The 14,843-nt window shown below is 40.8% G+C and overlaps 1 protein-coding gene across 6 annotated transcripts in view; it reads left to right on the plus strand.

Annotated features, from left to right (window-relative positions):
* The window catches only part of snx29 (sorting nexin 29), a 125,823-nt gene that overhangs the window by 76,166 nt on the left and 34,814 nt on the right, over positions 1-14,843 (plus strand). For all 6 annotated transcript variants that reach the window (XM_058995862.1, XM_058995863.1, XM_034052483.3 and 3 more), the window contains exon 19: positions 2,354-2,494. In XM_058995862.1, the coding sequence (XP_058851845.1) occupies positions 2,354-2,494 (141 nt within the window). The remainder of the gene's footprint in view (positions 1-2,353; positions 2,495-14,843) is intronic.

The following is a 14,843-nucleotide window of genomic DNA, read 5'->3' on the forward strand; positions in this document are numbered from 1 at the left end:
GCCTCTCCTGATGAAGTCTAGCCCTCTCGCTAATGCACCGTTATCTCCTTGTTGATATCGCACTCAGCATGCCCCTGTTGTTTCTTATTACTTGTATGCATTTCTAGCTGAAAGCTTGGAATTATTTAGCTTAAAACTGGAAAACAAAATAATGCAGCAGGAATAGGGCTGTTTAATTTTTTGTTTGTTGGTTTATTAAAAAATTAAATGCGAAAGACTGACTTGTGCTAAGGGCTGACACATTTTTAAAGCTGATTGAATTCAGATGTGTTAATAATCAAGTATGAACACACTGAGATCCAGAAAATTCAATACGGTATAAGAAACCTCAGTGCTGGGGATCTGAGAGTCAGCAAATTCAATACAGCTTAGAGAACACATTACAGGGGACTTGAGAGCCAGCACATCCAATAGAGGACTGTGGTAATGGTGATCAGAGAGCCATTGAATTAATTATACAAAGCTCAGTATTGAGGATCTAAGAATGATTTCTTCTACAGGGAAAGGGTTACATTGACTGCATCGCTGCCTGCACTTCGGAGGCAGCTGCCAATGTTTGAAATTACAGTGAAAGTAATGTCCCAGAAAGCAATGCTAATTAAGAATGAAAGTTTCATATTCATGTGTGAAATGCCAATCACACTAAAGCTGTACAGCTGTCAAAACAATTCAGCAAGGCTGCGCTGAAATCGTGTTCTTCTCCCTCAACAGGCATTGTGGGTCAAACTCCTATCACACGGTTACGGTATTTTTTCTTGTTTTATTGTGCAGTTTTAAATACTGAGGATCTTTCATCTGTTTTTATCCCCTGATGCCCCCCAGGAGATTTTCTGTTTCCCGTAGAGCGCCCCCTGCTGCCTGCAGAGCACAATGTTTTACAGGGGATGGATAGACATCAGAATCATTGCACTATATGTTATGTATTCTTGTGTAAATCGGTTGCCCTTCACATAACTGATGGACATGTTATGTTATGGCATATATTCTGTAATAAATACAAGCTGTAGTCTTTGACAGATTACTGGTTGGACAGTTGAGACTTTGGGCAGGTGCTTTCCTATCCAAAAAAAACAGACTTTGCTTCAGACACCCCAACTTCCCTGAAGGAATTAGACGCAGCAATCCTTAATAAACGGTCACACATCTCTCCAGAACATCGGTACTGTCTTGACTGCTCATTATGGCCTTGCTGCATCCTATTGATAGTGTTATGGCAGGTGTTTCTTTGTTTCCTGTATTTGAGCTATTCAAACATGAGAGTAATGAGAGTACTTGATGACCATGGAAATAAGTTTTTCCATATCACCACAAAAATAACTGTCGCTCTCATTTTTTATTATTTCCTAAGTGTGGTCTTGCTTTGTCTCTCAATTGAAGCTGTTTGTGGGGTGACCCATTGGGAGATGTGGGTGCAACACATACTGGTTAAATTGACCAAAACATTTGAGCTGTGCCAGTGACGCTTTGATGCGATGATGAGATTTCTTTGTTAATTTGAGCAATATGTTTAATCAAACTGCTGCTGAACAGATAGCCCTGAACACGGTGACAGCAATAACCGAGCCATGACAATCGAGCCGCTCTCTCTCTGCAGCTGTCATTTTCTCTTCCTTTCTCCTTTTTCAGCCTGTTTTCTTCTTTTTTGCATACAGGTATCTATCCTTGTTTTAGACCCACTCATGTTGTTTTTTCTCTATCGCTCCTTCACTCCCTGCACTTTTTCTGTTTCCTCATCTCTACTCTTTCCCCCATTCCTGTCTCAGGCTTTCCCCCCATTCTTCCTTTCCTCTTTTCCACTTTCACACTCTATCGTCTTCCTACTTCACTCTGTGTCTTTGTTTCTCAACCCTGTTTTTGTGTGTGGCTAAAAATGGCAGCATTTGTAAAAAGGCTTTACTCCAGTTTACATTTGATTACATTTGATTTGCAACACAGGCCTAGTTTTGTCACCTCTCAGTGAATTTCTGTGGATGGACAGACACCGTCACTAGTGTCCAGGTAGCTAGAGTGCACTTGTCTTCACCAGTTTGTCACCAGGATGTTTCAGAAAGCCGTGTGACAGATTGCTATGGTGACGGGTCTGCAGACAGGTTGTTCTCTGGCATTCTTGATAAGAGTCTCGCTGTCAGTGCTGATGGATCCCTCAGCTCTCCGCATCCAGAGACCTCCGGTCAGGAGGGATGGGCACTCAAACAATCTTCTTTTATATTCTTATCCAGCCCTACTCACAAAGCTTTACCTTTTTATTTTTATTTTTTTAAAGTCAGTCTTCTGCATAAAATAAAGTGTGACATTCGCAGCACTGTTCTGAAGCGATCAGCAACTTTCTCATCTTCTTGTCCCTGGTCTATAGGTGTATATCCGGATCCTGGATAACGAGTGGAATGTGTATCGGCGCTACACGGATTTCCGGACGCTGCATCACAGGCTGCGATCCCGATTCCCACAGGTCGACACCTTCAACTTCCCACCCAAGAAGGCCATTGGAAACAAGGTAAAGTACCAGGGGGGCCTGGGGTGAGTTGCTGATCACAGCATGGATCTTTATCTTTAATCAATGGTTCCTTCTCTTACATTGTAACTAACGTGTAATTGTATAGCAATGGCCTTGTTACCGGATGCCATTACTTGGTTTGCATTATAATGCATTATATTATAAAACGGTTACAAATTACATATCAAAATTAGACGTGCCGCATCACAGATTAGTATATTGAAATAGGTTGAGTTTGGCTTCCATCAGAAAAGTGAAACAACAATTTCTTCAAATATGATATGCTCTCCTGCGGGCTCTATTTTTGATAGAGGCAGATGGAGTATGCTGCATACTGCTCAGAGTGGCACATTCTTGCAGTGTAGTATATGTTGGCAATGCACTATGCTGGTGTATAATGGAGTGTGTAATTCACTGGAATGTTTGCAGCACCTCACAGGGTCACTTACTGTTCCTTTATCAGTTCTGCTGTTTTATTGCCATGGCAATAACAACCCGGTCCAATTTCAAGGAGATACCGGCAATGGGTTTCCTAGTGAGGAGGTGCAGAGGTCCAAAGGAATGTTAAATTGAGATATCCACCATCGTAAACATTATTAACGTGTTTGACACTGTCATCATTTTCATCATGTTCTCTTTAGACAGCAGAACAAGTAGGTCAGGGGAACCAGGCGTATCAAGCTGACTGAAGACAGATAAACTAGTGAAAGTGCAGTCAAGAAATTAACTATTTAATTGAAAGGAGTCATTTATTTATTAATGCCCCATTGTGGGATTTGTAACCCCATGGCCATGGGGATGCAGTGAAGATGCTTGCATGTCATGCTTACATTTTTTAGGTACAGTAAATAAACAGAACAGGCTGTGATCAGTTGATACAGGTTGAATATTTGAATGTGCACCTTTTTATTCCAAGAGTTATTCCAACTTTTGTGGCATTCTTCTATATGTGGGATAAGCGCATGTTTCAATAGAGTTGAAGAGACAGTAAAAAAGTACAAATCACTTAGAATCCACCTGCAAGACTTCAGTATGGTTTCTTTTTTAAAATGTTGATCTACAATCACAATTTATTATGTTGTTGTCTTCAGCCATTCTCTGCTTATACTCTGACATTGGTACATGTTTTTTTTTTGATGATAATACGGTACACATAGTCTGATAGTGGAGGTCTACGCAGTGTAGCAGATGTTAGATTCGCCTATAATGGACCTTCTACTTAACAGATTTCCTCATGACATAGAGCAAACCTTTTAGGCTGCTGGCATATTCATAGCAGTTTAACTACAGTCCATTAATGGATTCGTGACAGTGTGCCAACACTGGTTTTGGCAAGTAAGTAGGAACCAAAAAGTTCTCAATTGGAAACTTTTTTTCTGTTTGTTAGCAGCTTGTCTTTTTTTTTGTAAGAAATGAACTGCTGACAGAATGAAAGTGATAACATGATTGTAAATGAACTGTTTATCTGTGAAACTCTCCACCCGAGTTCTCTGTCTTCTCTGCTTAGTCAGCGACAAGGGAAATGCAACAAATCAACAAGAAATTAATCTCTGTGCTGCCCTGTGCCGTAACAGACTGAGGGCTTTGGTGCACAGAGCTGGCAGTATATCCCTCTTCACAAGAACACCGGGAATAAATCTGTCAGTGCTGTACCTACCCTATGGACAGATATGCAGGGGGAAAGGGGGATTAGCAGAATTTTTCACTCCCACCTTTCAAAGTCAGTAAATCTTTCACTGTGTAGACATGGTAATCTCACAGTTTTCACACACTGTTTATTTCTGCCCCTTTGACGGACAGGCACATGTATTGATAGTTTGGCCAAATGTTTCAAATGGATATAACTGTATAAATAGACAGCTTTACTGGTTCTTAAAACATCATTTTTTTTTAAGAAGCTACTGTAGAAGAGACTCTTAAAATAACTGCATATAAATTCTAACTTTCGACTTGTTTAACTGAGCAGCTAAAATCTTTTTTGTCATCAACAGTTGCAAGAGAAGGGAACGTTTTTGCAAATTTAAATCATTGGCAAAACTCATACAGACCCTCAGTGCCGTCAGTCACTAGAGCATTTGGAAGGGCTGCAGAGATGGATGTTATGTGAAGCTTTAGCAGGAGATTGATGTTGTGTGAAGCTTTAGCACTGGCAGCCACTCAGAGCAGCAAGAGCAGCGCTAGATCTAGGCCTTTTCAGCAGCATATGATAATCCCACTTCTGTCATGAAAAGGTGCCATCTTCTAAATCCCTCTGTTTTGCATTTAAAAGGAGAAAGTGTCCAGTCACAATTTTCCTCTTCTTCACCAGAGGTGATAGAATTGACATTTGATGCTGTATTTGTTGAAGCCAGAATGTATAAGTGATACAGCGTTTGCCAGCAAAGAAAGGGCTGTGAAGTTGAGGACCAGGAGGCTTACCTGAGAGAGTGAACTGGGAAGCAGACTGAATGCAAGGAGGCAGGGTATGGGAGAGGCAGTGTGATATTGTCCAGAAAACAAAATGCTTGTGTGGCTGATTGATTTTCATGAGACTGCTTTTTTCTATAGTTCCTCAAACGGTAAAAAGCCATAATAACAGTACTGGCAGTGATTTAATATAAAAATGCATTTTTGAACATTACTGTAATGCCAGAAAGGCAATAATACAAAATAAAGAAGAAAAAAGCAAGCTTTTTCTTCAAAGTTGAAATAAAAAGCACCAGACTTGATAGGAATAGGATTTTGTTGATAATCGTTCGGTCTGTCGAGATTAGCTGTCACGTCATTTTTAATCCAGTTATTGTTTTTTTTCTGTAATCCGTTCTTTCAGAATTACATTTCGTAGGGCTAGGGTTTATTTTGTTTTCCCCCCTGGGTATGTGTGACACACTCCATAAAAGCTTTTCCCACGTTTCAGTAAATGACTCAATCCTACTTGCACATTGATGATTGTTACTATTTGTAATCTCTATTCTCCACACTGCACCACTTTGTAGTGCTGACTGACACTTGGCTGGGCTAGGAGATGTCTAGGCTTCCCCACTGCCTCAGTCCATAGCAGGAAAAACAGTTTGTCTCTAGGGGTTTTCAATTGATTTAAGCAGTGGCTGATCTAAATGCTGCCTCCATACAGATAATTAATTAAAATACCAATGTAATGGAAATCAATCATTGAACTCCATGGGAGTCTCTTTACGGTATTCCTGTTTGTAAAAATATGTGAAGCACCTGCTATTTTAATGATATAAATGACAGCTTTTCTTAGATCAACAGCCATGTAGATCAATTGAATAGACTTATTCTGATAGATTTATAAAAAACTATCACTAAATATTTTTGACATGTGCGTGATTGATTGTGTGAAATGAACTGACTAACCAAATGAACGATGTGGCAGTCAGTGCTGTAGAAAATACCAGATCCACACTTGTCAGTTCCCCTGGGTGTGGCGGGCTATGTCAAGAACGGGGGCTTTGACAAGAGTGACTCCTGTAATGACACGCTATATTTATATGGGGGTGCATGATGCATCCTCCATGCAGCTGCATCTTTTCCGCTAGGGATTTTACTGGGAGAAACACACATGTATTTGTGCCTTGATGAGTGCTGTTATTGTGTACCTAATAGAATTACATTCACATTCTTATCTATTGGACCATAAGATCTATTTTAATGATCTAAACTGTATCCCATTTAATAGCCACTATATTTTAACTAGGTGTTAGCCCAGCTGGGCTTTCCCTCAGGGGTGATTTATTGACTCACTTGTTCACATTAATACAATTAAGTATACAGTAAAAAATCAGGCAGCTGTATTAAAAACACAGATGTTTCAGGGATGGAAATAAGGCTTCCATTGCATAGCAGTTTGATCCAATCCTTTATGACTTTAATAAGACACACCCGAGCTTGTTACCTATACACTATGGCAAATCAAGCTCGTATTAAAACCTGGAATGGGTGAAACTGTTGTGCCTTAGGAGTCTTATTTCCATCCCTGCTGTTTAGATCATCTTGGGGTCCTCTTTTAAAGCAAAGACACATTTTCAGAAAACCAGTGAAAATGAAAAACTAATCTTAACAATAATCTAACAGCTCCTCTGTGTGTTGCATACAAAACAGGTTAAAAAAAAAATAGAATAATTTGCCATAACACCATCAACAGGTTGTAGGGCCACCATGGACATCCAGGACAGCATTGATTGGCTGTGACTGCAAACTGTTTAAATTGCTCTGTAGGGAAGCGTTTCTGACCACAGGGGTTCAATACTATGATGTCTTGCGTGAAGCTGTTGTCACCGGCAGGCTGGCCCCTGCTAGGCTCCTCCTGAAGAGTACCAGCTGTTCACTGCTCCAGCAGTGCTTGGCAATTTCCCAACAGAGAACAGAGATAGCATTAGAGCTGATCTGGATTCCATACAAATCGCCATCTTTAGAGTACAAACATAGAAAGGTAGAGGCCAGCACTCTGACTACGGAGCCACTGATGCAGGTACCTACTATGAGATTTCATACCACCTGACGTTTGCAAGCAAGAGGTTTTACCGTTGACGTAATATCCTGTCGGTTACAATCTGTGTAGCTGGTGACTTGCTGGGGTCTCATCACTGAAACTGTGAATCATTCCTGTAGGCACTTGCCATGATAGTTAGTTTTACATTTCACAATGCTGTTACTTCCATGATGGAAAATTAATTGCTTAATAATGTATTAAACATTTGTTTGGTCAGTTCTCTTGAGTGTTTGAACTGTACTTAAACCCTTACTGCAAATAGGCACCTATGCTAATACAGTGTGATGAAAACATTGATAAAAAAAAAAAAAAATTGCCATTGAAATTATCGGTTTACACAGAATTCAAACTTATGGATGGATATTGTAAAAATAGAGAATTCCAATAAAATAACAGTTTTGACAAAATCAATAGAATCTGTAATCAATATATGCAATGGCTTGGAAAGATACAAATAAACAAATACACTAAAATGCTTTTGTTCCAGCTATTTTTCATGGCCAGTTGTTTTGATTGTTTGATGGAACAGTTTGACTGACTACACACATTCAAGATACAAGGGCCTACCTTATTAAGCTTATAGTTCAAAGCTGCCCTGCGTTGTTGTGTTACTATTATTATTGTTTAGCTGGTATCTGTGTGTTGGCAAAGTAAATGGGATTTAAGGCAATACATTTGGCTTTTTCATACTGTACTGTACACCTTCGTATTAGAAGTATATTGTGGGAATATGTGGAATCCTATATTGTGTCTTATGATAGTGACATAATATGTGTTTTTATTGACACGTTTTAGACAGTGAGGTTTTGTAACTAAGCCAGCTATTAGCCCCTGTAAATACATACTGCAAGGAATATTGTTTTGATGTGCTGTCTTTCCAGTTGCACTAGTTTGTTATGCATATGCGCTTGCAAGCTTGGGCGGGCTCAGTCTCCAATGTGCATTTGGCAAACATGTGGATTTAATGACATAGACTTGCCATGTCCACAATTTTGAAGGCATGCAGGATTGCTTTGGTTTCTGTCTCTATTTGTATGTAAAATACAATTTGAGCATGTTTGATAACCTTTGTTTGTCACTTACATACGCTCTGCAGTTTCAGAAGTACGAGAGAATGTACTTTACTGCTTTGCCATTCAGTGCTAATTAGAAAATGGGAGTACAACTATACTATGTAACAGTAAAAGCTTGCCCTCCATACTCAAGCTCTGATCTTCAGAATCTTAATAAGCACTTGACAGTCTCCAGAGTGCACAAGCAAGTGCTTTCAAGTCAATTTTGTCTTTTAATTAATAGGGCTAACATTGCCCCAAACACAAAGCAGGGCTAAACCACAGGTGAAAAGCTCTCTCTCACTTTATACTATCTCTCTCTCTCTCATATACTCTGGAATAAAAAAAAATACAAAAACGTTATTATTGCATTGACGTTCTGTACCACTCACTTTTTTCTGCCTTCCTTGTTGCCTTTTTCTCTCTGTCTTTGTTTGACCCCCTGCCTCTCACATCTCCCCCTCTTTCTTCCTCCCCCCCCCCCCCCCCCCTGTACAGTACAATACCTGCGTGTGCAGCAGCAGCAGGTTCTAAATTCCTGGCTTCATCATCTGCGCGTCAGTGAAGGGGAGGTCATTAAGCCCATCAAGAGCAGTGCAAGGAGCTGGGCCTGTGAAGTAGACTTGTTAGAGACAGTAAGGTGGGGGGGTAAAGGTAATTCAAGCTCACGCTGAGTTTAAAAGAAACCTTATTACTGCAGTGCAGGCCGCTGGCACTTTGAAATATGTTACACACACACACACACACAGGCATGAAAAGTATGAAAACTGCTGCTGGATGGGAAAGGGATAGTTCTGATCGTGATAAAGTCTGACGCCTTCATCTCAGCGATTGCTCAACAGTCAACAAGCAGTCCCACACAGGCAGTGACAACCAATGCATCAGGCATCAATCAGATACATCACTGTTTGTTATTGCTCCCCTGCAAAACCTTCTTGTATTGGTTTGTGTCTTTCCTATTTCATCTGCTCTCAGAGGATTTAGTTCTGCATATTTGGAATGTAAATTGCTATCGTCTGATTTAGAATCCTGTGACACACTTAATATTCTAAGTGTATTTAAAGTTTGATCAGAATTCAAACCATGCAAAGCCATGCCTCTAATAAGCACTCTGATAAGGATCTGTGTCTGTGATGGGACTTAATACGCATTTGCCAAGGCTGCTGGAAAAGAATAAGATACACATACAAATTCACATAACAAGCATATCACAGTCACATCAAAAAAGTGCAAACTGATTAAGAATTCATAATGATATTGACATAGAAAGGGAAATTAAGCAAACGGAGTAAAGAGCAAAAATCCTAGCAACCTCTCCAGTATAGAGTACCACTCTGAACCTGTTTTACAAGTAGGCATGCTGTTGTATTACTTGAGCAGTAGAAGGCTATTAATGATTACTTCAAGTGTGATGAGCTAATATGATTTATTAAATTTGCATATGAGTTGGCCCAAGTCTTGGCAAAGCTAAACATTTTCCCTTGTTATCAAATCACAGTGTCCACAGGACCTCCTTAAGGAAAGCCTACAGGGCAAAAAAATAAATCTGTTTGTCAGTGCAAGTTTACATCTCCATATGGTTTTCCTAACACAGAGTAATTTTCAGCTCTGTTGGTGACAAATATTTTTTTCTGTTCACATTATTAAGAAGTGCTGAGCCATCTCTGCTAGAGTAAGTGTGAAAGGCTGGTATACGAAGAGAGAGAGGGCCTTATTCTGAAGTAAGTTATTTATTCAAGAAACTACTTTAACTGCTCTCTGTTGCAGCAAAGTTATTATTTGCAAGTTGTACACCATAACAGTTGTTTAATTTCTCACTGAAAATGTGCCCTTGCCTTTGTACTAGCTTCAATGGTGTGAAAAAAAGCCAATTTCCTTTTTAAAAGGTTTGTTTTGCCACCAAAGCTGTAGTAACTAGAATAACACACAACATCTGCAGCTGAAGCAATAACATTTACAAAGGTTAAACATAGTTTACTTCTAAATTACTGCTGCCTGCATTCTGGCCAGGAAGCTTAGTTTGAAACACAAGTGCATCATTGTGCCTGAGTGGCAAGAGTCTTCTGTGAATAATCTTGTCATAACATCAACTCAGTGGTCAATTCAAACGCATCTTGTTGGTTCACTGACAGAGTGACGGCTGGAGAGCAGAGAATGGAGTGTGTTTAGTAGAGTGAAAGGGCACGTGAGATGAGAATGGAGTGTGTTTAGTAGAGTGACAGGGCTGGAGAAATGAGAATGGAGTGTGTTTAGTAGAGTGACAGGGCTGGAGAGATGAAAGTGGAGTGTGTTTATTAGAGTGACAGGGCTCGTGAGATGAGAATGGAGTGTGTTTAGTAGAGTGACAGGGCTCGTGAGATGAGAATGGAGTGTGTTTAGTAGAGTGACAGGGCTGGAGAGATGAGAATGGAGTGTGTTTAGTAGAGTGACAGGGCTGGAGAGATGAGAATGGAGTGTGTTTAGTAGAGTGACAGGGCTGGAGAGATGAGAATGGAGTGTGTTTAGTAGAGTGACAGGGCTGGAGAGATGAGAATGGAGTGTGTTTAGTAGAGTGACAGGGCTGGAGAGATGAGAATGGAGTGTGTTTAGTAGAGTGACAGGGCTCGTGAAATGAGAATGGAGTGTGTTTAGTAGAGTGACAGGGCTGGAGAGATGAAAGTGGAGTGTGTTTAGTAGAGTGACAGGGCTCGTGAGATGAGAATGGAGTGTGTTTAGTAGAGTGACAGGGCTGGAGAGATGAGAATGGAGTGTGTCTAGTAGAGTGACAGGGCTCGTGAGATGAGAATGGAGTGTGCTTTCACTGTGATAACAAACTGATTAGATCTCTGAAAGCTGCCTGCTATACCTGGCATGAACTGTATCCCTAATTGAAACGGTAATGTTACATAACCCTTCGGGAGTGACTTGTGTGTTTGTCAGTGGTTTCCACTTAGCTGTAGAGAAACACAATTGCTGTGTGAGCATCAGCAGACAGTTAGAGAAACTAAAGGATAATGAAATGCCAGCTGAACAGAAAAACACAAGCTGATATTTTGACGAATGTGCTAAGTCGAGGAAATATAAGCTAGGCGAGAGAAAGTTAGTATAGATACCTGAACATGTGAACAGCCTGAGACTTTATGCATTCTTGCCAGAGCAAAAAAAAAAAGAAGAAACAGGCAGTAAAGGGTTAATTTCCAAGTAGGCTGCTGACAAAGACAGAGTGCTGTGAAACTCCAAGTATCAACACTAGCAATCTCAAGGAGGAAAACCACTACCAGCAACCACCAATGCATCACGCTTCATACACCCCACAGATCAGATCACACAAGGTCAGAGAAGGTCAAGAAGACCACATTCAACAGATTGAATGAAGCAGGGCTCATTAGAAGAGTTAGACAAGTTTTTTCTCACCCAGGATAATGGTTTTCTTTTTGCCAGGTTCAGAAAATGGTTGGCAATGCTGTCCTACTCTTTATATCAATGGTACTGTATAAAGAAATCCTCACCTACGTTTTGCTTCTGGTAAATAATAGGGTATAATTGATCTAACTGTTGTACTTTAAACCAAGATAGAATTGCATTAAAAAAGAGATGTCCTTTATTAAGTAATACAGTGCACTCCATTTATAAGAATCACGTCTGTCCCGAATGATTTGATTCTTGTAAGCGGTTGATTCTTAAAAGCTGACCGATATGATTAAAATTAGCAAAAGTGTGCCTCTGCGCATCAGCAGTTTAAATACAGTATACAAATGGCACTGGTGCTCAATCACTGGGGACAATACATCAAAACAATCAAAACAAGTCCTTGTGGGTAAGCAGCTTGTTATTTGATCACGATTGTGTTTACGCAAGGCTGCAGAATCTTATTTTACTGCAGTATACTTGAGAAGTGATCGTCTCGTGAAGGTGCTTAGTTTAACTGCCGTGCGGTGTTATGTGTAATGGCCTTTGAATTAAAATGACATTGCGTGACAGTAAAATACTGTCCTGAGTACCACTGCATTTAAGCATCTGTGGCTTATTTTCAGTTGCGATGCAAATCTCACAGTTTTTCACTAAGCTGAGATTCAAAGCTCCTCAATCCCCTCCCCCCTCCTCACCGTGCCACGCCACAATCCCCCCCTCCTCGCCACGCCACACTCCACCCCCTCCCCCTCCTCACCACGCCACGCCACACTCCTCCCCCTCCCCCCTCCTCACCGCACCACGCCACAATCCCCCCCTCCTTGCCACGCCACACTCCATCCCCTCCCCCCTCCTCACCACGCAACACCACACTCCACCCCCTCCCCCCTCCTCACCACGCCACGCCACAATCCTCCCCCTCCCCCTCCTCACCACGCAACGCCACACTCCTCCCCCTCCCCCCTCCTCACCACGCCACGCCACACTCCACCCCCTCCCCCCTCCTCACCGCGCCACTCCACACTCCACCCCTCCCCCCTCCTCACCACACCACGCCACACTCCTCCCCCTCCCCCTCCCCCTTCTGCCCGCGTTGCCTGTGCCAGTGTTCCCTGCATCATTGCACGAGCCACGCTGCGTATGTGCCTAATCACGCGGGATGTGATCAAATTCAAATTCAAAAACAACTTTATTGGCTGTACACGTCATTGCACTTGACACAGTTTGCCCCGAAATAATTATTCTTATAAGCGGCTTGCTTGATTCTTACAAGCAGAGTATTTTAACATGGTTAGTATGGGAATGATTGTTTCCCAGTGGCTTTGATTACCTATATGCAGTTGATTCTTATATCACTGATTCTTATAAACAGAGTGTATAATATATAATAATGTATTTGCCTAGTACTAAAGGATTCAATCAAAGTACACATCACCAAATTATGAGCCCTGTATTGTAGCTCTGTATTGATTTTCTGTTCTACGGTTCACTGTAAGTTTGATTGTATTTCTTTTATTTAAAAATCTAGATAAACATTGAGTTGTAACACTCCGTATTTTAAGGTATACTTTAATAGAAGTGGCTTACACTGGCTTATAAGCCACTTTTATTAATTAACCACAACCTGTTTCCATCACTGATCCATCTTCCTCTGTCACACAGCCTTACAAGCCACCATGAATGTAGATTGAACAATCCTGCAGTGCCGATGTTTCAGGCTGTTATCTGTTGCAATTCCAGCCTGTCCTGTCAGACAAGCACTGAACTGTACTTAATAGCTGTTCTCATAGCTTTTAATTCACTCTGGACAAGATAAGGCTGGTCTGATCCGTGGGACTGTGCTTACAGAGGTCACCTAGAGGAGGGATACGACAGGTCTGCATCAGAACTGAATATATTTCTAACACATTGTTCAGTAACTCTAACGCAATGTTGTTCTCTGCTCCTTATTAAGGCGTAACAATGACAGTGCAAGAGATGTGAGAATGGCGTGCATAGGGGAATGGTCACTATACAGGTGCAGGCATGGAAATAAGACTGGATAGCAGTTTTATCCATTCCTGGTCTAACTGAGTTTAATAAGATACATTTAAGCTTGTTACCTATACACTGGGGTCTATCAAGCCCATATTAAAACCCGGATAGGGGGAAACTGCTGTGCAGTAGGAGTCTTATATCCATCTCTGGGGTGTCAGGCGGAGGCCAGGGTGCCAGTGCTGGAGAGTTGAGTTTGGAGTGTCATTATTTAGATGCAGACGGATGGTGCTGCAGTATTTTAACCTTTTAACCTAACCTCAGGCAATGTCACAGACCTCACACTGCATCTGCTCTTCTTGATTCTGAGAAGCCATTCCACAAAGCGCCCCCTTCTGTCTTTTGGAAATGAAACAGAATGACTTCCTTAATGATTTCAGGTCAGCGGGCTATCAGTGCCCAGGTTCCAGGGGAGGAGGGTTATAAACAATGAGCTAATATCTTAATTTCACAGAGCGAGGGCTGAAGGTCAGATAGTTCAGCAGTTGATCCTCGTCCCTTGAGTGGCTCTGCCTTGTACAAACAATTATCACCCATCATTCGTCAACGCTGAAGGCGGGCGGGCAGACTGCCAGGAACACCAAGAAAGGAAAGAAAGCTTGCGAGGAGAAAAGCGCAAAGGGATGTGAGAAGTCATTCTGGGGAACTAGTCGATTGCCTCTCTTTGTGGAGGTGTTGATCGAAAAATTAAGTGATGAAGTTGAAAACAACCATAAACAGAACTTCTCCTAACCAAGCAGGCATACATGAGCTGCATCCTGGATCACTGTCTAACTCTAGATCCTTGTAGGTGTTTGAATTCCATTATTTTTTAAATCATCTATTTTTTTTATTTTTTATGCTGCCTGGGAAATTAATTTAAGTAATATTTCACTTTTGTTTTTAAATTGCTTCGTAGACTTGATTAAAAAACTAATAAAAAGAATTAATGGAATTACCTAAAAACCAATAAACAAATGTGTCTGTTTGATGGGAAATTCTTCAAATTACTTGTGTTGAGTAATTTCAACATGTGTAATTTAGAGTCAAGCAATTTCTAAATGATTTAAAGTTAATCTAAATGTAGTTTTGTAAATGAAAAATCCAGGTAATGTAATTTATAGTTAGTAATTTATTTTATTTAGTGTAAACACCAAGATAATTAATCACAATATTATAAGGGCTGAAGGGGATATATTGAGCAGAAAAGCTACACATGAAATGTGAAAAATAAATACATCTGTATTTTGGATTACTTTAATTTACACACTGGGAGACATTAACAAGTCTATCAGAACTGGCTAGGAATTGTTAGTTCTTTGAGTTCTGCTATACCATTCTTGAGAAGCATCGTCAAGGACCTACTTAGTGGTACTGTATTACACTGAATTAGTGCAGTGCG

This window comes from Acipenser ruthenus, chromosome 22 (assembly GCF_902713425.1).
Source record: "Acipenser ruthenus chromosome 22, fAciRut3.2 maternal haplotype, whole genome shotgun sequence".
Classification (NCBI taxonomy): Eukaryota; Metazoa; Chordata; class Actinopteri; order Acipenseriformes; family Acipenseridae; genus Acipenser; species Acipenser ruthenus.